Consider the following 22,924-nt stretch of genomic DNA (forward strand, 5'->3'; position numbering starts at 1 on the left):
CCTTACAAACTAGATCACAAACGTGATCACAGAAATCCGCTTTGAGTCAGACGGATCCTGGTCTCTCTTTAAATTTTTAAGGACATGTCCTACGACGAGTCCGTTTTGGATTTTAACGCCGATGCGGCTAACGGGATAGCGATGGAGGGTTACCTTTACAAGCGGGCCAGCAACGCCTTCAAGACCTGGAGCAGGTAAAACTTTACCCATTAAATAATCCACACAGAAAAGCTGCTTTTTTAAAAAAAACTAATGCATAAAGTTCTCATTGATGTCTAAATTCTCTTTCTTCGTCCCAGACGTTGGTTTTCAATTCAGAAGAATCAGCTGGTGTATCAGAAGAAATTTAAGGTATTTTTTTTTTTCAAGAAGAGTTATTTTAAAAATCCACATTTGGCGCAAACAAGCCGTACGTTGGCGTGCCCGGTCGTCACTGTGTGTTCTTCGTGCAGGACCAGCCCACAGTTGTGGTGGAGGACCTGCGTCTCTGCACCGTCAAGCCCAGCACCGAAAACGAGAGGCGGTTCTGCTTTGAAGTGGTGTCTCCGTCAAAGTGAGTCTGCGTGGGCCGCGTTGCACGGTGGCGTCGGTGCGGACGTGTGTTTGGGCCACTGCGATTCTCATCAGTGATGAGTGTGTGGATTAAAATGTCCTGCGTTGCAGAGGAGGGCAGGGCAGGTTTTTCAGCAGATGATCACGGTTTGTGTGTGTTTACGTGTGTGTGTGTGTTTACGTGTGTGCGTGTGTTTACGTGTGTGTGTGCAGGTGCTGTTTGTTGCAGGCAGACTCAGAGAGGGAGCAGCAAGCGTGGATTACTGCCGTCCAAAACAGCATCGCCTCGGCCTTCCAGGAGCGCAGAGAGGACGCGCACAGCCCAGTGAGGACAAAAAAAAAAAACCAACACACGAAATTTACACAACTAGAGTTTAACTTCCAGATCTGACCTTTTCTAAATTCCTGTGCGTCTGTGTTTCGTAAGAGGTCGCGCTGCACCTCGGTGTCGATGAGCAGCTTGGAGAAAGGAGGCGGAGGAATCGGGGATCAGGAGAGCGAAGGCTGCAAGGCTCTGGAGGAGATTCAGGCGATCTCAGGAAACAAGCAGTGCTGCGACTGCGGAGAGCCCGGTCCCGACTGGGCCTCCATCAACCTGGGCATCACCCTGTGCATCGTCTGCTCAGGGATACACAGGTAGCCATGAAACCTTGTGGGGAAAAACGATTTCCCCACGAAAAAAAATCGTGGAAAACGATTTAAATCGGTCACCTAGTTGTCACAGTACATGGCAACGTTCTAATTATTTTTCACTTTGCAGATTTCTCCCTGTTCTGACAACAAAACATGATGCTGTCTAATTAAACCACATTACCAGCAGAGCCATCGTAACCTCGGCACACAGTGAATCCCAGAATGATTCATTCTCCTGGCATGATTTAGGCGTATAGTAATGTAGTACGGTAATTTGACCCACAAGCTTCTTCTACTTGGAAGTAATATTAATGTTTTGAGTGGCTAATAGTAATAGGAGCAAAGCCTTTGCCAGAGGCTTAACACAGATAAGTGCTTAATCCAAATTTCTGATATAGTTATTGTAGCTTTTTACCAAAACTGGGCAGAAAATATCCTCACTACCAAAGTAGGACTTTGCATTGATCTCTATTCGTTTTCATAACAGCATTTATGCCTAACTCAAACATTTTCTCCAACCACAACCATTACTACTATTTGCCAACGTATTCACACCATGCCTCTAAAGTTAGCCTGTAACTCTTAACAAGAGGGTCCGACATATTAGCACCAGGCTTTGGACCCATAAGGCCTTTCAGACAGTTAGTAAATGTGCCAGAAATGGTCCTAAATAGAATACCTAGACACATACAGTGTGTTTTTATATCTTCATAGGGCCTCTGCATTTTCATTTTTCATTAATTTCTATAGCCGAACCCTGACCTTTAACCCCAACCATTCCTAACCCTACACCTAAAATAAACTAAATTCACTTAAACCCCAACCCAGAAACAGTTTCTGATTAATGAGCCGTTGGTCCCCACAACGTAGTATGTCGATAGTGGTCTTTGCAGTGCATCAGATACTAGACCACGCACGCACGCACACACGCACACACGCACGCACACACAGTGCTAGCTTGAGTAATATGCTGTAATGGTTTTCTTTCCCAATAGGAGCCTGGGAGTCCATTTCTCCAAAGTGCGCTCCCTCACTCTCGACACCTGGGAGCCAGAGCTCATTAAGGTAATTTAACCTTTAAACAGCAACGGCTTAGCAAACCACATTGTGCCGATTTCTGTGTGGACAAGAAGTTCCCGTGAGAATAGTGATCATTCAGGGGAGAGTCTCTTTGTAACAAACTCGTTTTTTGTTGTTTTAAGTTGATGTGCGAGTTGGGCAACTCGGTGATCAACAGGATCTACGAGGCTCGGATTGATGAGATCACCATCAAGAAGCCCCACCCGTCCAGTCCCAGGTCAGTCAGAGGGTCCGGCGTGTAGATGTGTACTTTACCACTTTACCAGGGAATTTCACAGGTTTTACACATCGTAATACGCATCAGATCATGTAAGTCCGTCTGAAAAAAGTACACTTCGATTTCTGAGACAGCAACCAGAACCTTCAGTAAAAACTTAAGTAACCAGGAATCTGCTATGACTTCTGACACATTGTTAGCTTTATATTAAACACGACATTGTGTAAAAACCTTTACTCTACACTCCCAGACTTTTTTATAATACTCCCTCTAAAAGTATTTTAATATCAACCTAAACAAATGAACGGGTCTAATGCTAGTGGAAAAACGCCTAGTAGTCCTTTATCAAAGACAGAAGAAAAGTCCTACCCTGCTAAAATAGGACTCTACTCCATTTTTGTTTACGTTTGCTACAGACAGAAGTTGCGCTCTTTTTCTTCTTCTGTTGTTCTTTGTGTCTTCCTTCAGTGGTTCTTGGTGCAGCGCCGCCACAGGCGATGGGGGAACAGCCAGTTTTTTTTCAAAGGGTTTGGTTCGTTTGTGCTGTGTGAAAACGAACCGCATTAGCTGAAAATGTAAAAAAGTGTTTTGGTCCCCGACTAAACTGAATCTACTGGACTATTAGATGTGGAAAAAACTCTTAGAGGAATGAATATTTGTTAAACACAATGTCAATTCTTATGTGTAGGTTTTTTGTTTACTACAATGTTGTTTACTCCAAAAATACAATTTAATAGATAATACTGATCTGTTATAGCAACAATAATGCAGTTTTAGATGGAAGGCGATTCTCAAGGCGGTATTCACTGGAGGCCTGCAGCCACAGACTCAGTGAGTTTTAGAGTTCAGTTTAAAGTTTTGCACAGTAATTTATGCATGTATGTGGTTTTGCCTTATTAAATAGGAATGATAAAACTCCTTTGAGTAGTTTGATTAAGCTAAATAAAAAAACACGATAAAACTGATGTATCTTTTACTTTTGATACATTTTTATTAGCTATATTATCTGAAAATGTGCTTTTTAAAATTAGATTGTGTTCTTAATTATTTTGGGTGGTTTTTGAAGCCTGTTAGTCATCTACGTTGTTGAACTTGAGAGTGTTTTCAAACTTTATTGAAGCAGGTTTATTGAGCTGTGATATTTGTGGCGTTTTTAATAAAATCCTGCCTAAAACTCAAATAAGAACATCGAGTCTTCAGGGGGTTTCCTGCAGAGAAGCAGCTTTGTTTGTAGATCTACGCATTTCAGAAATATGATCTCAGCTGACAGCGACTACTTGTTCGACTTCCTCGTTTCTTTAACCGTGTCGTGTTGCAGAAGACAGGAAGTGACAGGTATTTCATGCAGATAGCAGAGGTGGTTATGTCCGGAAACTAGTTTTAATGCTTCAGGGTTTTATTTTTTAAACACACAGACTGAGACATCCATGTTGTATCTGAAAGGTGTGGTAAAAGTGAAGTTTAATAAACAAAGAGACACTTTGAGTTTTAAACAGACTTTTTATCAGAATTTGGTAGGTTTTTTTAAGGAGTGCAGACATATTTCTCTTTCTTTCCTCACTCTCAGAGGCGATAAGGAGTCATGGATTAGGTCAAAGTACGTTGAAAAGAAGTTTATCCAGAAGCTGCCTGAGACCGGCAGATCCACCCTGGTGAGGCGGTCCAGCGCCAGGAGAACCCGAGCCACCACCCAGGACCGGAACACCCAGCGGCCGCCTCTCAAGCCCAAGCCGACCCGCGCCACGCTGCCTCGGCTCACCGGTAAAAAGCGCCACGACACTTGCCAAAGTATTCATAGCCTGGGAACTTTTTGTCGCTTTCTGATCACAAACTTTAGTTGCCTTAATGTGGTAGACTGACTAATTGTGTCGGGGAGAAGTTTGTGGAGATGTTTAAACCGCCATTACACGATCAAACTTTTGATATTTGCTCTACAGAGAATTTTTTTTAATCAATCATCTGAACTTGAAAACGGTACCGAACAAAACATGGCTGTCCACCTAAACTGACGAGAAGAACGTTGTCCAGAAAAGCAGCAGAATGGTGGCTAGAGACGGGCTGCAGAGATGCACTCTGGTGGGAAAATATAGAACTGATTTCACTCACAAGCATTCAGGTGTCAGACGGGATGTCGCCCAAAATCTCTCGAGACCAAACGTTAGTTCAGAGCAAACAAACAGTTTGCCAGTGAGAAGCACTGGCGATAGTTTGAGTATTTTTAAGAGCGAAAAAGTGATACAAGCATGTTTGTCAGTGTCCCAGATTTTAGATCGACGCAGTCCCAACGTCCTTCTGATTCGACCCGATTGCTCCTGGCACACCGCACACTGCAGGAATATCTCCTCAGATTATCTATAGAGTCATGTGGATAATCGGGGCGTCGTCAAGATTGTTGGAAGGGGGAAATCGGGACAAATCTTGCTGCGTGTTGGATAAGTTTTAGAGACGGCAGAAGACTTGAGACTAAGAATCACCTTCCAGCAGAAAAAACAAGTCAACCATTATTTTGTCTCTACTTCAAACATGTTGTGGATCTATCAAATAAAACCCAAGTAATGCACACTGACGTTTGTGGTTGTACCGTAGCAAAATGCGAAAATGTTCGGATGGTGTTAACACTTTGACAAGACGCTGCACCTTCTCTCTGTAATCTGATCAGTTTTAAACAAAATAAAAACAAAACCAATCCCTGCACTTGCTCTTTCAGCAGCAGTGGTGGTCCCTGAGGGATTTTCCTGCAGGGTTTTATGTGTGTGCGTGTGCGTGTGTGTGTATGTGTTGTGGCAGCACGCGGGATAAACCTGTTTCACTGCATCCGTTTGTCTCTCCTCAGGTCTAAGCCCCAGCGACATCCTAAAGAACAACTCAAGCTCTCATAAAGGTGGGCTCGAACAAATGAAATTAGTTTATGAATCCGTTCTCCTAACATTTAAATGAAAGCTACCGCCGTTGTTAATAAATGATCTGCCGTCCTCAGATTGTGAGGAAGACGAAGAAGAGGATCTCAGCGGCCTTCATCCCGGGGCGCTGCTGTACCGCTCGGCTGCGCTGCAGAACTTCCCCGTCATGGCGGACGCGCTGGCCCACGGAGCCGACGTCAACTGGGTGAACGTGGGCGAGGACTCGAGCACGCCTCTGATCCAGGCTGTGTCTGTGGTGAGGACGACACCTTGGTGTAGTCGTTTTGCACGGGTCTTGATGTCCAGTTTTCAGAGCTCCTTTAAAGATTTCTGGTAAAAGTTGACATGACAATTAAAAAAAAAGCATAAAATGTGTTTAAAGAACTTGGAAAATGTCGTGAAAGATCTCAAACTGAGCCTGAGCTAAAACTAGCATTAGCTTTAGCATCTCTGGTCAAAACAAAAGTCAGCTTTTTTTTGTTGTTGCAATAACTTAGTTTAGAAAAATCCAACATTTAACTTGAGTACACTTACTTGGCGGAGAAAAAAACTCAACTTTAAAATAGTTCTAATCACTGCTATGATTATTGGCATTAATGTATCACGTTAATATCTGTTCAGGTGAATTAGACACCTGTAACTTCCTCTTTCACCGGCTGGCCAACGACTTTTAGCCATTTTTTAAAAATGGGAAATGCAGAGAACATCCCACTGAGAATAATGAGCAACCGTTGCATAATTTTTTTTCACCTCACAATATCTGTGTAAAGCTCTTTCGTTTGTTGTGAATCAGATAAAAAGCTACAGGTGGATGCCACACGTCACCGCATGTAAACACACACTCCACCACTGTGTGCAGAAACAGCTTCCCGGTGAGATTTCCTGAGGTTAGACGTGGTTATAAACCCATTAAAAAGACTTGTAAGGGTGTCAACACCTAAACATCCCCACTTTATAACTTAATCGGACTCATCTTTGTGTGTTTATCTGCATTAATCTGGGATTTGCTACAAGAAAAGTGGCAACTCGCCTCAACTTGCTCACATCTACAATAGCAGCTGCGACCTGGAACTGTGGAAAACGATGACCCATATTTATTTTGCACATGGTATGATAAAGCAGGTGGAAAAAAAAATGTCAGTACTGCCAAAAGATGGATTTATTTTATGTTTTTCCACATCTTCACAAAAAGGTTTCAGCAATTGTGCTCCTGTGAATCACATCTACAAACTCTGTTATCTTTAATATATTTCAGTTTCCACTCAGGAAATGATAACAAATTATGTTGTTGCAACAAGAGTGCCAGGAACGCAAAACATTTCTCTGAAAAAGCTCATGTGCTCGACTGAAAATGAGTTTTAAAATGAGCCAGAAAACCTGCGAAAAAAATTTTAAAAAAAAATCCCAACAACAACAACTAAAATTTGGCTCAGTGGAAGAAAAACATAAAGAAAGAAGTGTGTCAAGTAACGATTCTACAGACCATTACAACTCTTAGCCTGTCGGATTTCGGTACTTTTTGAGTCATTCTCTAAACTTTTTGCCTGTCTTTGGACCAGAACGCTCTGGCAGCCTGTGAGTTCCTGCTGCAGAACGGCGCCAACGTCAACCAGGCGGACAGCAACGGGAGAGGGCCACTGCACCACGCCACCATCCTGGGCCACACAGGGTACGACCGACACACAAACAGCCGCCCCATCTCGCTGCACGATACGCTTATTTAAATGCCTTGAGCTCTATTTATTGTTTTTAGCTTCAAGCTGGGAGGAAGAAACTTTTTTTTTAAACGATGCAGAAGGATTTATGGGTAGAGGAAGTTTGTTGAAAACTATCTAGTTTTTTTAAGAGCCTGCTTTTCAAACCAGTACTGAAACATTTAAGGAGTAAATCAAAACAAAACATTAAAAACAAATGCCGACACGTCCAGGTGTGGAAATCCAAGCAAAATCACCAGAACCGCAAGATTCTGGCAGAAAACCATAAAATGTCTTAACTTGACCTTCATTAGGGTCTTGGCTGAACTGAACAAGGCGAACTTGATCAGTCTCTGTCTGAACAAGTGCAGGACAGAAACCTGAAGAAGAGCAGCAATCATCTGGAACATCATTTATTGGGCAGATGAGTCTGAAATTATTTTTTTGGACACTGCAACAGAGGACACGTCTGATGCAGGTTCATTATCCGATTCCTCAGTTGCGCAAAAACTGACCCTGCGTTTTAGTGGCGGCGTCTTCTTCTGAAGTTTTGCTTACTGACTTTCACCAGTGTTTGCATCGTTTCTGTTTTCGTGTTTCGCATACGTTTGTTCTGAAAATCCATCTTTTTAAAGCAGTTCTACAAGCTGTTGTAGTTCCTGTTGCAGAAACACAAATACAGTGCAACTTCCTCCATTTTCCTCCAGCAGCTCAAACCCCCCCCCCCCCCCCCAAAAAAAAACAAACAATGAAACGATTTGTTTCAGTGAACTGACATTTCTTTTACAAAACGCATATTTCATACGTACGCCACCACTCGCACTTACTTACACTTTTGTCAAAGGTGTGGAACAAGCATCTTTTTGCATAATCCTAAACTGTAGAAAATGTTATGACATTTGGCCTGTTGGGAAAATGTGTCACCAACGTCTCAACTGTTGGCACATCTGCCGCAAAGGCACATAAACCAACTTTTGTCAGTGGGACGCTTAGTCAGCAGATGATATTCCTCATTTGGTTTCAAATCAAACCCATCTGAAGTGCTCAGTGCTAAAAAGTTCAACTTTAGACTCATCTGGCCAACGCGCTTGGTTCCAGTGAAGGTCCCAGTTTAGCTCAGCTTCATATTTACGGGACAGAAAACAAACTGATGATTGTTTTTGAGTCAATCTTTGCTTCAGTGATGGAGAATATTTTTTACACCTCCTTCTTATCCTCCTCACTGTTCATCACAGAAAGTTAAACTTGGGATCTTGCCCAGCTTTGCTTTAATTAGTCTTCTGACTGTATTTATACGAGGGAGTTTAGTTGGAGTAGCAGTTTTCTTTTCGTAGATTTTTGCAGCCATTCCCTTCTTTATAAGGATCCACATCTTGCGTGAGACTTATCTGGACGGCATGTACTGCTGTCTTTCACCTTTTGAAAAGTGGAAATGCGCCTCTGTGTGTGTGTCACATCCTATGTTTCCCCAGGGGAAACAGGAAGTCGTTGAGTACTAAAAGTTCCTAGAAACTGATCAACTTAAAAAAGTTCAGCATGGAAAAAGAAAATGTTTATTTGACAGGAACTGCTTGTAGTTTTGATCATGACAGTTGTTTATATATATATATATATATATATATATATATATATATATAATTTTTTTTTTTTTTTTTTTTTTTTTTTTAAACTTTATTCCACACTGCATAATTATGCTCGACTTTAATCACATTTTTTCAAATTGATTTTAATCCTTATTTTGTTTGAGGTTTAATAAATTTGACAAACTTGTTTTTGTTTTTTGTTACTGCAAAGGAGTTTTTTCTGTTCGATTCAAGCGCCACTCAGCCATCCATTTGTGCACAGAAAAAAACACTTGATGTGTCGAATGCATCATTTTATATTATGTAGAACATTCAGACAAACCTGGAATAACAACCCAATTACACAAATTTGAAGTTCTGTCACAAATCGCCTGCCTGTCTTTTCATGCAGCTCAGGTTACTTAGCAGGAAGAGGATGCAGGAATGTCGCACAAAAATTCACAAACAGTATGAGGAACTAAAATTCATTTAAATCCTGTTTTGATTTCTGCCAGATTGAAACCGTAAATCTGTCCGAGCCACAAAGGCAACAAAAACCACAGCCGTGGCGTCGGGCGCAAATGCAAATATTCATCTGTGATCTGCTTTCCTCATTTTGTCCAGGTTGGTTTGCCTGTTCTTGAAACGAGGAGCGGACTACAACGCACGAGACAAGAACGAGAAGGACCCCATCACCATCGCCGTGGACAACGCAAACGCAGACATCGTTACTCTGTAAGCACCCGCGTGAAGAGAAACTCTGCAGTCCGGCACAGGCAGACTCCGCCGTTCTGACCGCGCCCTCTTTATCTTTCAGGCTGAGGATCGCCAAAATGAACAAAGAGATGCGGGAGATGGACGGAGCCTTCGGCCAATCAGGTCCGCCTCCAGCGGGGCAGGAATGCGGGGCGGCGGCGGTGGTGGGCGGGGCTAGAGGTGGCCGGGGTCACGCCAGGAAGAGGATCCAGGCCAAAATGAATCAAATAAGCGACTGGGCTTTAGGAGGGGTGGAACGGTTAGCAGAGCTGAAATCAGACCTTAAAGCATGAAGAATGTGACAAAAAAAAAATTATATTCAATTCAAACAAAACGGTAGAGATGAAAGGAATTGTAGGGATCCTATCTATAAAGAAGATATGAATCACATTGTGAATATTAAAAGTGTTCACTCTGCTATAAAAATGCCAGATTTTTGTGATATGAAACAAAAATGAATCATTCTAAAAACCGTCCCACCTTTGATTTGATGGATATTCTGTACATTACAATTAAAAAATAATCACTTAGTAGATGCAAGATGGAAACAAAAGTTGAAGGCCAGCAGCCTGTTTATTTGGGGTCACACTAGTCATCAGGTGCAGCACTTCTAACTAAACGAAGCGGCCATTTTGTCTGGACATCTGCCCACTCTGTCCTTTAGCTCATACCTTGCAGTAAAAAAAATATTTTACATTTATTTTCTGGCTCAGAGTATAAATAAACTCCTGATTTATCCATATGTGAGAAAAGAGGAGGAGCATTGTGATGCATTTTGTCTAAAATCGGCCTTTACTATTCAAATAGCCGTTTCGAACAGGCGACTCAAAATTAATTTAGAGCCATGAATGTTACGTGACTTTTTGGGAACTGATAGGAATGTTGTCGTCATTTCTACAGATCTGTTGTTTTATTTCTACTTGTATGTTTTAAAGTAAAGAAAAACATAAAACGTTAAGGAGGGAAAAAAAGGACAGATACATTGATATTTGTGGAAATAATGGAGGAAAAAAAAAACTAAGCACACAGATTCAAACCTAAAGACGATCTAAAACACACCTTTTGTTGTGGAAATTAATTGCAACCATTCCATGACAAAAGAGTAAAAGCTATTCTAAAAACCTGCATTTGTTTTTAGAGCTAAAAACATTTAAAACCATCTAGTCCAAAATGAAACCATACTCCCCACGGTCAAACACGGTGGGGAGTACCGTGTTTGACCGTACTCCCCACCGTGAGTGGGGAGTACGGTCCCACTCACGGTGGGACCGTACTCCCACCGTGATTTGGGACAACAGAGCCAAATAACTGAATCAAACCAGGTTTTTTATTCTTTACATTTTCCCACCCAACAGACTGGTTTGTTATTTGTACAGGATACGATGTCAAAGGAGGAAAAGTTTTAAAATGACTCATAATCACTTCACATCACGTAAACCTGGTATGTTTTTTTTTACATGAGTGTGCGCCGTTTACATTCACACTAAATGCACATCGACACTTTGAAACAAAGCCCACAACTGACGTGCTAAATGTGTTTCCAACATTTAGGACGGGGGATAACAAATAACAAACCTTTTCCAATAAGTTTGGATCTATTTCGACGTTCTCACAGCGACTTTTATCGCCTGTAAACATGAGCATGGCTGTTCTTCCAGGTATCTAAGCTAAGTTCAGGGTGCGGTTTTGTTTTTCCTGCTATTCTGTGAATAGTGGCTTGGTTTACGCTGTAATGTTAATATATTTATTAGCTCCTGTTAGTCGGGGTTCCACGCCTCTCTGGTCATTTTGGTTGCATTTTGTCTCCATGGTCCGCCTGCCTTCGCTCCCGTCTCCAGTGGGAAGTAGTGGGGGGGGAGGGGGCCGGGTGGGGGTGTGTTCGCTCACCAAGGAGGGGAAATGTGAAACGTGTTTGTCTGCTGGTCAGTTTTTTTTAAGTGCTCTGCTTTTTTCACTGTCTGTCTTTGTTGTGTGCTCTCCTCTGCCCGCTGAGATGTCCATCTGGTCTCAACTGCTTGCGCAGTGTGCCACCTGCAGAAATCTGAGAGGTAAATTGCATGTGCATGCCATTCTGTGTGTGTGTGTGTGTGTCCGTTTGTTGTGTTGCATACATTGTGCTTCAGGGCTTCTGCTCGTTGAATGTGCTCTGGGGGGGTTTCTTGGAATAAACGCATCCTGGACCCAGTTTATGCAACTTTTTCTTTTTTTTTGCAAAAACAACTGGATTTAAACAACAAGAAAGTAAATGTTCACACCCCGTCCTTTTCCACACTCTGTCATGATACAGACACGCATGTTTTTCAATTATTTTTTTTTAAACTAGACAAACAAAAAGTAGTGCATAATTGTGAAGTGGAAGGAAAAGGAATCATTGTTTTCTACTATTTTTGCAGACAAATGTTGCATGAGTTGGTATTGGCGTTCTTTTCCGTCGTCGTCGATGCAATTCTTTGCGAAATACAGAAACTCCAGCTCAGTCGGATCGGACAGAGACAAACCGCGAACACCGTGTTGCAAGTTTCGCCGTGGACTTTCAGTTGGATTTATGTTTGGGCTTTGACTGGGCCTTTACCACACACGAATGGTCCTGACAGAAACATTGTGGAGAAGTTTAACTTTTCTTCTGCGGTTTTGCCGCGTCGTCTTGTTTACTTTCTGCAACTCTCCGATAAAGGTCACATTAGTGGAGAGCACGGCTAATAGTTGTCCTGCCAGCAGGTCATCTGCAGCTGCTACAGCGTTACCATGGGCCTCTTGGCTGCAGCTCTGATTTAATGCCTCCCTCGCCCAGCTTGTTAGCTCAGCTGGACCGCTTCGTTTTGGTTGTCATGTCCGATGATGGACTGCACAAATTTTGAATATTTTTAGAATCTTGTCATATATTTTGCAGTATCAGAGTAAAGATGCTTGAATGCAAATAAATCTTACTTACTTGCAAAAACCTTTAAAAAAAAATCCAGCTTCATTTCCTCTCTATTTAAGAATTATGCACTACTTGCAGTTTCTCTGTCACATTAATGAAATACCTTGAGGTTTGTTGTGACAGCAATCCAGGGGTGTGAATACTTTCGCAGGGGACTGAACACCAAGAGCTTTGGGTTTCTGCACCCTTTTTAAGAAATGTGACGCTTCCAGCTTTAAGGCTCATGTTGTTTTATTTTTGTTTATATCTTCCAGGTGATGAAACGTACCAGGATATTTTCAGAGACTTTTCGCACATGGCCTCTAATAACCCGGAGAAGCTCAGGCGCCGCAGCGCAGACCCGAAACCTTAACCGGCCCGTCAACCTCCCCATCACCTATCCTTCTGTCCAGTTCCTCCTTTCACAGCCCTCAACCCAAACACACACACTTTTTTTTTTTTTTTTTTTTTTTTTACACAAATGTAGAAAAGATTGAGCTCTCAGGCCTTGCAGACATTTCTCTCTGGCTACCGTCCACATGTTGAGTTCAGCTGGTGCTGACTTGAGGGACATGGCGGGGGGGCTGGATGCTCCCGACAGGGAACGCTTTGTGTGATCACGTCAGCGCAGAACAATCGCGTCCAAGTGGAAACACTGGAGCAGCTTTATGAGTCCAGCATGAGGTGTTGTTGTGCCCCACAGAGCGACGCCGTCACTCTGCCAAGAGATCCTAATTAAAACCAGAAAATCTGATTTCTTTCCTCTTACGTTTGTTTTTCTCCCACCTCCCCTCCCTTTTCTAAAATGGGCTGTTTTTGTATTCTTCTTCTTTTAATACTGACTTTTTAAAATGTTTGTTGCAAAGAGACAGAAATGTTACAAAAGGAGCATTTTTATTCCAACAAAATACCATAAAATCTATGCAGTTGGCAGATTTCAACTTTACAAAAGACAATATTTATGCGTATTTTGTGTACATCATGTGACATCATCAAATTTGTATTTGGCCGAATAAAACAAACAGTGCAACCGCGCGTTTCGGTGTGAGTGCTTTTCTCGTGGAAGTCCACCAGAGGGCGACAATGCAAAAGGCTGGGACACACAGTGTGTAAAAGAACCGATATTCACACCGATGACCTGCTTAATGTGATTAATCTGAGAGTCTGCAGCAGCTTTGAATGCTTTGTATAAAAATAAAAAGTCCATCATTTGAGTTTATTAAAAAACATTCCTGGTAAGTAAAAAGTTTTCACCTTTAATCAGTTGCCTAACCACTGTTAAGTATTATCCAACAGCCTGTTGCATCGCAGCAGTAACCAGCGGGTCATCGTGACCCAGATGTTCACCCAGCTGTTTCCAAGGCCAAACATATCTGGCGTTGCAAAGGCATTCTTGGTTTATGGTTTACAGAGGTCCAGAGAGCACGTGCAAACAAAACGAACGGGTTGTTAAGAAGAGCAGATGAGAAAACAATCTTGAGCTCCTGCGGAGAAACTCCTGACAGCACCGAGTCGCCAACAGTGATCAGAACTGACGTCCATTCGCATGACTTGGTAATAATACGCAGTCATCGAAGTGGAAAACTGCACCCTGGTCCAGGTTTAATGTGTGCCGTTTGGTATAAAATCAACAGCAAAGCATTAAGAAACAACCTGAAATCTTTGAGAAGTCACTTAAACCCTGAGATTCTGTCTTAAGGAGGTATTAAAACTCAAACTACGGATATGTTGGAGACCTTTTCATTGAATCACGGAGCGTTGTCTTTAGCAACCAATTCGGTTTTAAATCTATGATAAAACATTATTAAACACTCACAGTTTGGATTTTAGAAAAACCCTACAGAAGTAGATAATCCCCACAGATTTGTAATCCAGCCTTTATTACAGGCTGAATTTGTGGTGTTAATCATTATCAGGCATAACTCTAGGATAAATCATGACAGTGCAAAATTCAAATGTGCAGCTGACTCAGACTCGCAGAGCGGGAACAATAAGTGTTGAACATGTCGGTGGTTTCTTCTTAGTAAGTAACCAATTAGGAGGATAATTAATAAATTAGGAGGATAATACCATGAAATTCATGAGAAATGCTGGTAACAACTTGGGTAATCCATCCATCTCTTCAAAGTGCTTATACATGGACGGTTGTAATTCACACATATATAAAAATCAACACAAAAATCTAGTTTTGCTGTGATACAGCAGAATGATTTATGTAGACCGGCTGAAGAAAAGGAGACGCAAAAGTCATAAAGAACCAAGAAACCATCTGAAATCTGTCAACTTTTAGAAAGCCACCCTCGTACCTGTCAGTGTAACACGAATATCAACTGGTTTAATTCTCACTGGTGGCCAATAAAAACATGTCCTATAACCAAGGTGTCCTGCAAGAGGCATGTGGCGATGTGTAAAAGCAAAGAGGTTTGTCAAGATTTATACTAAACACACTGACGCACCAGAAACAGACGTGTTTCTAAACTTGCCCAGCTACAGCCATAATCTAGAAGCAGAGACCACATAATCTCTAGGAGTTCATCTTAACATTTCAAAAGAGTACAAAGAATAACCCAAAGGCCAACAAGATTCAGAAAGATATGCAATTAGAAGGTAGAAAAGGTAATGCTATAAATTCTCACTGCACAAGACTCCACTGCTGAAGAAAACACACGCTGAATCTTGTTTAAAATTTGTTGCAGAACATTTGGACAAGCCAGTGAAGTACCGGGAGAATATAATCTGGCTAAAATCACCAGTTTGGAAGTGGGAACATCATGTTAAGGGGCCTGTTTTTCAGCATTTGCAAGCTCATATGACTGAACCAAAACCTTCCCGATAATCTGAAAATGATGAACCAAGTGCGGCTTTAAATGCAAGACAATGATGAGAAACGCACAACCAAGGAAACTCTCAGCTGGTCTCAGAGAAGCGTGGCTCAGTCAAACGTTTAACTTTAAATCAACTCAAGAAGAAAGGCCCAACAAAACCTTTAGATTTTAGAGACAAATTGTGTGGAGGAAAACAGTAATAAACCATTTACGCAATAACTTCAGTCGATTTCTTTGCACATGGAGATTTCAAGGGTTGCTACTGACATCTGGTATAAATTCCCTGCTGATAAACTAAGAAACAAAATTGTTACAGCAATAGTTGTTGTTCACAGTAATGTTTTCTTGCTTCTTAATTTCTTTGTTAAGTAAGATCAAAATGCACGTTTGCTGATGTGCATTGCTTTGATATTTTATTTCTCCGCTTTTCTTTCTCTGGCCTCTTTCCTTATCCACGAGCGTTGGGTCTAATCCTCTGAGGTGCATTATTAATAACACTCAGCTCGCTCTTTGCAAATAAAGATGTTCCCCGATCAGATCACCTTTGTGTTTGTTCCACGGTTTGATAGTTGAATTTAGACGAGCAGCTGTCCTTCTGCTCTAAATTCAAAGTGTCGCCGTTATCAACAAGGACGGGTCTCTGAGGAGGTGGGGGCTCCGTGCAGGAGAAATAGTGAGGCAGCGTGGTCATGGTCAAACTACCGAGGAGCACAAAACTGCCGGCGACCACAAAGGAGGCCGTGTAGTTTCCTGTCATGTCTCTGAGCCAACCTGCAGCACAAAAAAAAGGAGTTTATTAGAGCATTCCTTCCCCGGGGTGGAGTGGTTAATCAACGTAATGCCTCAATGAATTTCAAAACAAAAGTTCAAATTTGAGAATTTTCTCCAAAAGTTAAGAGTACATGCTTAAATATATACACATATCCTCACTAATATTGACTTGTATTGGCATTCATGCCCATAATATCTTATATTATCACAACTATAAGTGAAACAGAGTCAGCAAATTGAGCGTGAACCCTTGAACAGTGTGCCGTTTCATCCTGAATAATTAAAACAGACTACACAAGAAGACGCCTTCCTTAAGACACAGTTCTTTAAAATATCTAAAATTATCTACTTAACTGCAGAAAGGAGTTACAGAGCTGCCATTTTTAAAATAATAATAATAATAATAATAACATTCGTGGAAAATTTTAGGAGAGATTTTCAACACCGTTCATTTCTTTCCTCTATGAAACCAAACTGAGTCGTTTCCTCCCATTTTCTTTGTTGTTTCTCTAAGACAATGTCAGAAATCTCAGATTAACCTGATCTCACGTTAATAAAAATGTCTCAAAATATATTTTTTCTCTTTTTTAATTTCTTTCATTGCAACTCTGACTTGTCTTTATGGGTCGATTTAACCTCTGTGGGTGATCATATTAAAAATGATCAGCCAACTACTGCACAATGAAAACGAAAACGCATCATCCCAGCGCAACAAAAACTTTGGTGACACTTCAATTGACGGGCTGTCAACTTTGCATTCTGTAAATAATGCAAAGTTGCATTAAAAACTAGCATTAAAAGTTCGTTAAAATTGTCAACTTTCCATTAAGAAAGTAATTATTTACCGAATGTCATTTTATGACAACAGTCATAAACATTCATGAAGACTCCTTTATCGTCACGTGTTACGTCACGTTTACGACGGTCTTATGCACACGCCGTCAAAAGAAGCCTTACCAAAACTTTTAATAAAAAATTTAATTTTTTTTTCAAAAAATTGGCGGGTTTCCATTAAGCGAGTTTGTTTTCGTGATTTCAATTTGCGCAATTCTGTGGTTAATCGAAACACAGCCGATGTTTAGCTCTGTCCGCTTAGAGAAACAGCTAAGAGCCAGTAACAGAGCTACTGGTGCCATTACTTTGGGTTTAGCTGCGTCTCCTTCATGGTCAGACATTGAATGACCTGTTGCTAGGTTTACATGTATCTGTTTTCTGGACAGAACCACTGACACTGACCGCCACACACTTTCTGTACTGTTTTTGTTGTCTTTCCGATAGAAATTACTGAGATCTTTATGCCTCAGCTGTCTGTGGACCTGTTTGTCTTGCTCGGTGGCTTGCAATGACAGTTGGTGTTAACTGTTGTTGATGAATTGGTGAACTCTTACCTGACAGCGGAGTACCCAGCAGTCCTGCGCAGCTCTCGATCAGCTGCAGGAGCCCAAGGCCCCCCATCATGCGCTCCACACCCATGATCATCGGCACCACAGCAAACACCATGGAGGTCAAAGCGCCGGAGCAGAAACCGTAGAGAAGGCTCATCACAATCATTGCTGTGTAGGAACCCGTCAAGGAGCTCACGGGCAGCAGCATGATGAAGACTGCCGCCAAAACCGTCCAAAAGGTCAGCAGATGCACGACCCGAAAGCGCCCCAAGTCAGAGAACCAGCCCGACGCAATTCGGCCAAAAATGTCTGTGATGCCCGCAGCTGACATGATGAATGCCGCTCGGTATTCGGAGAAGCCCACCTGGCGGCTGTGGGCAACCAGGTGGAAATATGGCACAAAATAGCCGAAGTTAAAAAGAGTCACACCTAAGGTGTAGGTGAGATACGGCCTCTCATAAAGCAACGACACCTCCAGGTAGGAGGAGACTCTCTGTAGGAGGTCAGGCCTTGACGATCTGCTCTGTGGGTCCGCCTGCAGAGAAAAATAACAAATCACTGACAGAATTCATCATTTCTACTCAATTCTTCAATTAACGCAAACCTTAAACTTAGGGCTGGGCAATAAATCCATGTGCGAACCAGAACCGCACAGCATTCTGGGAGATGTAGGCAGGAGAAAGCCTTCACCCGCTCCACCTGTCAAGGCCAGCTAAGCTGGGTTGGTGACATGAACTCACTCATTCTTCGGTTACCTAGCAACGACTCACTCATTCTCTGGTTACCTAGCAACAACTTGTTGAATAACTTGCGCAGCAGCAGTTTCAGGTTTCACCAACATGCCTCCGCTCCTATCTGCTTAAAAATAAAAACCGACGACTTTGAATGGAAACTGTGGATAAAACAGGAAAGCTCACACCACCAGCTTGGCTTTATTTCAGATATTTAAAACAAGAAACTAATCCATAATTAAAAATATCAACTGATATGAAATCCTTATGTCGTGATAGTTTTTTTTTTCAGCCATATCGTCCAGCCCTACTTAAACTTTAAACACAACCCTACACATAGCTGGTCCCTTTGTGCTTAGGGTAAACTTAAAGGGAAAACGTTCTGTAATATTTTTATTTAATAACAAAGTTTTATTCCTTATTAAAAACCGGAAGGCAACATTTTCTACCTTTGTTGAGGCTTTAGAGCGACACTCTGGTCGGATAAGGGCTCCGCAGGCCATGATGTTGAGGCTGAGGCCCCCCAGGATGAGCAGGGCTCCCCGCCAGGCATACTTCTCCACCAGCAGCTGGAAAAGTGGGTTAAAAGCAAAGGAAGAAAGGCCAATGCTGGAGAAACCCAGTCCCACAGCCAGCGCTCGTCTGCGGGTGAAGTTAGCCATGACTGTGGCCACCATGGGGGTGAAGACCAGCCCCCAGCCCAAACCTGGAGGACAAGAGGCTAAATGAAGAAATGGAATTGTACTCTTTTCATCTAACCCTAAAAAAACCACATCTAAACGTTTTCATTCATGTATTCTGCAGAAATAAGCCAAAAAAAATAAAAAAAAACATGACCAAAGATAACCCGAGTACAGCGGTTTGAAAAGCTAACCCTAAACTTGCCATACCTGAGATTAGTCCCATAGTAAGGTAGAGGTGAACCAGGCAGGTGGCCTGTGAGGCAAGGATGAGTCCGAGTCCGGACAGAAAACCTCCTGTCATCACAACCAGTCTGGTATTATATGCATTACATAGAGCTGCACCCAGCGGGCCTGCAAAATAAACACCATAAACTGATCCCTACTAAAGAAATCAAACACAAGATGTTTTCCTTGGATTTGAGAAAATCAAGAGTTGTGAGAAATTTTGGAAAAGCCACGATAGAGTCGCAGTGCAATACCTCTTTAAAATCAGCGCAACATACAGCGTTTGCCCAATTCTTGGTTTAGTTTATTTTATTTTTCATGTTTTTCAGTATTTCAAAAACATAAAACCAATTTAAATATTAGGCACAGACAACACAAGTAAACATGAAATGCAGATTTTAAATGAAAGTAAAAATCCAAATCTGCATGGCCCAGTGTAAAAAAGTGATTGGCCCCCGATCACACCTCACACCTCTTCTCAAGCAATTAATTCAAGAAATATAACTTGATTTTAAATTTCTATGATACATATTTATCCTAGAACTGTACTTTTTGCACAATAAATAAATTACTAATTTACCAAGTAGTAAGATACTGTGTAATAGATAAAATCATTCTAGGGTTTTTCTTAGTATTTTAAGGAAATTGAGTGTCTTCTGACAGAGAGCATTACAGTATTCTTTAATTGTTTAAAGATAAGAAGGTAGGGTTCAACATTAGACTTACTGAAGAACTGCTGCGCTGCCAAGCCGATGGATGAGATCCAGGAGATGGCCTGAGCGTTCTCCTCAAAGTACTGGACAAACTCCACAAAGAAGATCCCCAAACCGCGCATCAGTCCAAACACGAGGCTGGTGCTGATGAACAATGCCACGACCAGCACCCAGCCCCAGCCTCCGTCCGGGTCTTCTGCTCCATCCCCCTGGCTCTGTGATTTCAGCTTTCTGTTGGTCATGTTATCTATAAACACATAAATACATATAAAATAAATAAAAGAGGGCTGTTAAAAGTTGACCTATCAGGCCCTGGAAAGGCATAAGTGCAGAAAAAGTCACAGATCTTTGCTGCGGTAGAGCAAAGTGGTAATGATTAACCTCCAATGGGGCAATAAACTCTCGCGGTGTGGAGTATGTGGGACTAAGCTTCTTAACAAGTTGGCCTTTATTGACCTAATGTAGGTCAAAAGTCAGAGGGCCCTAGGAGATGCTCCTCACATGTTGGTTATTGATTACTGAGGGTGAACTGATGTGCACAAGCAATAAGCTACTGCAGTGTCATCAGTCCAGTTCCACCTGAAAATGTCGGTAACACTTTATTTGAAGGGGGGTGAATAAGACTGTCATGACACCGTCATAAAGATGACATAAGACCTGTCATGAACATGAATAAGCCTTCATGAATATTTATGACTGTTGTCATAAAGTGTCATTCGGTAAATTATGACACTTTTAATACAAAGTTGACTTTATTCAAAATGTCTTTGTTATGACAACTTGGCATTAACCAAGAAATCATTACTGTTTAAACTTTACCTTTAATAACATAAAGTTACCTAATTTTTAAAGTGCAATCAATAATCCTTTTATAACAAATTTATATCAGTAATGATTTCTTGGTTAATGTCAAGTTGTCATAACAAAGAGATTTTGAATAATGTCAACTTTGTATTAAAAGTGTCATAATTTACCGAATGACGCTTTATGACAACAGTCATAAATATTTATGAAGGCTTATTCATGTACATGACAGGAGTTATGTCATGTTTATGACAGTGTCATGACAGTCTTATTCACCCCCTTCAAATAAAGTGTTACCAAAATGTCTAATTACACATCTCTCTGTGTAAAAAAATTAAAAAATTTAAAAAAAGACATGACAACTAATAAATAAAGCCATCATTAGACAGCTACATTTTCCTGGATTTACTAAATGAAGACACCAATGCCAACTGCAGCTAAGCTATTTTGTAACTCCTTGTTACAAAATAACATAATAAGTAACAAATAACAAAATAATAAGTAGTTTTTCACAAAACCTCATCTCAAAACATTTCTTTAGAGGGACTTTTTTGCCACAGCTACTATCTAAATCTAAACATAAACTTATAGTTTGATTGTATCTTAAAACGTCCTGCCATACCCTCTGCTCTAGTAAATGGGCATGACGTAACGTCACGCGACCCCTGCCGCTGTGCTGTTGCCGTTAGTTATAAAAACAAAACATATAGCCTACAGCGTGTACAAGTAACATAGTTTAATAAATTAAACAAAAGTATTAGTGGAAAGAGTCAAAACCAATTTTTAGAGCGAAGTTATAACGGCACCAAACGTGGGGGGGACCTAGTAATCGCTTCATATCCTTTGAACACCGGCTGGAGTTGACAGTTAGGGACTCCGGCCGCTAACTGCCTGCTAAAAACACTTATCCGAGATGTCTGTAACTCGACTCAACTACTCACCCAGTGTGTGTGCGTGTGGCAGCTCCACGGCACCTCATGGTCCACAGTGTCCCGGTTCAGAGCAGTAAAGTGAAAACATTAACAGGGTTTGTTACGGTGAGCCGAAGCCGCCACGGCAGCTGAGTCTGCGCAGTCACCAGAGAACCAACACTGCAGCTCACTGGATCCATCAGTGATTCCATTAACTCAGTCCGTGAGAAGTACAAATATTCTACACTTTCTGTTCATTTTAAATTAAATTAAATATGGTAAAGATGTATAGTTGTTTAAAATATGTGATTTTTTTTTTCTGATAACAACCTTCTAATCCAACAATTGGATTGTCCAGAAAGTGAGTGGTCCGTTTAGTTTTTCTTTTGTTTTTGCTTGTGGTTTTGTTTCCATGATTGACACTAGAGGGAAGCAACCTCAAGGTCTTGAAATCCTAAATGACTTGAGCAACTATAGCCTCAGCTCAATTACAATCACATTCAGAAAGAATCATAGAACAACTGATTTACAGTGTATGACCAAGTAAAATGAACATTTGCAAAAAACAACCAAAATTAAATAAATGACTCAATAAATTAACTTGTTTTTTTAATAAAGCTAATCTGTTAGCTGGAACTAAAAGTCAATCACAAAAAATGATCACCACTTTGCACATATTCGAGTTCACACGGCAGGATTTAAAAATTGTAGGCCAACTTTCAAAACCCGAGAGACCAAACAGGAGACAATAAAAAAATATTAAGTATAACCGGTTGGATCGTATCGTGTGTTGTCCACGCCACACACAATCCGATTTCACTCACCGACATTCTGATTCCAGGCAAAAAATCCCATAAAAACCCTGCCATACCATAATTGACTAGAGTAAACAAACATAGCCGACGATGTAGAAGCAATAGCGATAGTTTGTGGACTTATTGTAAGTGATAAGACGTAACAAAAAGAAAAGGGATTGGATTAAAGAGTGGAGACCGCGTGAGCAGCGGCTCTATTTGCTTCACTACGATATGGAGGTCAGTTCTGATTTTACATTGTTAACATTTGTTACTCTGTATTTGGATTGTTTTCTGTTCCAGTTTAAGTTGCCAGTTTAAGTTTGATTAAGTATTTGCTGAATTGATGTTTAGATTGAAAACAATGGGCACAAAATAATGTTTTGCATTAGGAATTTTGCTCCAACTCTTCTCCTTGTCACTTCTGTTGATATTCCTTGTACAAAATGTTGAATAAATATTCACATTGTTCACATGTTACCTATAGACAGTCCTCCATCTCCAGTGTCCAATTGTTGTTGCACAATGTCAGCAGTTCTTTGTTTGGGATTCCATTAGAAAAATTCAACCGCCTAAGAATCATTCGACCGAGCCAAAGATAGAACCCTAAATAACCTATTTAGACAGTTTATAAGCAAAAAAAAAAAAAAAAAAGTTGACTTGGGGATGAATTTTACTTTAAATGATAATTTTAGGTAAAGAAAACAGGGTAGGAGTGTAAATGAAGCCTGGAAAGTCCCGTCAAACTTCCAGTATTTGTCCACTGAGCTCAGACAATAAGGCCTG

General features: G+C 41.1%; 2 protein-coding genes across 2 annotated transcripts in view; one reads left to right on the forward strand and one right to left on the reverse strand.

The window, feature by feature from the left end:
* Positions 1–13,331, forward strand: part of acap1 (ArfGAP with coiled-coil, ankyrin repeat and PH domains 1) — a 26,792-nt gene extending 13,461 nt beyond the window's left edge. The window contains exons 10-23 of the mRNA XM_015013841.2: positions 82–194; positions 300–351; positions 453–553; positions 766–877; positions 980–1,188; positions 2,181–2,250; positions 2,388–2,482; positions 4,050–4,243; positions 5,316–5,363; positions 5,460–5,638; positions 6,942–7,051; positions 9,263–9,373; positions 9,456–9,517; positions 12,572–13,331. Of these exons, the coding sequence (XP_014869327.1) occupies positions 82–194; positions 300–351; positions 453–553; positions 766–877; positions 980–1,188; positions 2,181–2,250; positions 2,388–2,482; positions 4,050–4,243; positions 5,316–5,363; positions 5,460–5,638; positions 6,942–7,051; positions 9,263–9,373; positions 9,456–9,517; positions 12,572–12,669 (1,554 nt within the window). The 3' untranslated portion in view covers positions 12,670–13,331. The remainder of the gene's footprint in view (positions 1–81; positions 195–299; positions 352–452; positions 554–765; positions 878–979; positions 1,189–2,180; positions 2,251–2,387; positions 2,483–4,049; positions 4,244–5,315; positions 5,364–5,459; positions 5,639–6,941; positions 7,052–9,262; positions 9,374–9,455; positions 9,518–12,571) is intronic.
* On the reverse strand, positions 13,174–21,918 carry slc16a13 (solute carrier family 16 member 13). The gene is made up of 6 exons (XM_015013843.2): positions 21,375–21,918; positions 19,643–19,876; positions 18,899–19,042; positions 18,458–18,714; positions 17,281–17,812; positions 13,174–15,892 (listed from the first exon to the last, which is right to left on the reverse strand). Exons 2-6 carry the CDS (start codon positions 19,869–19,871, stop codon positions 15,660–15,662), a joined length of 1,395 nt encoding a protein of 464 aa, XP_014869329.1. The 5' UTR covers positions 19,872–19,876; positions 21,375–21,918; the 3' UTR covers positions 13,174–15,659.
* Positions 21,919–22,924: the final 1,006 nt, after the last annotated feature.

This window comes from Poecilia mexicana, unplaced genomic scaffold (genome assembly GCF_051168715.1).
Source record: "Poecilia mexicana isolate PSO_F unplaced genomic scaffold, ASM5116871v1 scaffold_18, whole genome shotgun sequence".
NCBI classification, from domain to species: Eukaryota; Metazoa; Chordata; class Actinopteri; order Cyprinodontiformes; family Poeciliidae; genus Poecilia; species Poecilia mexicana.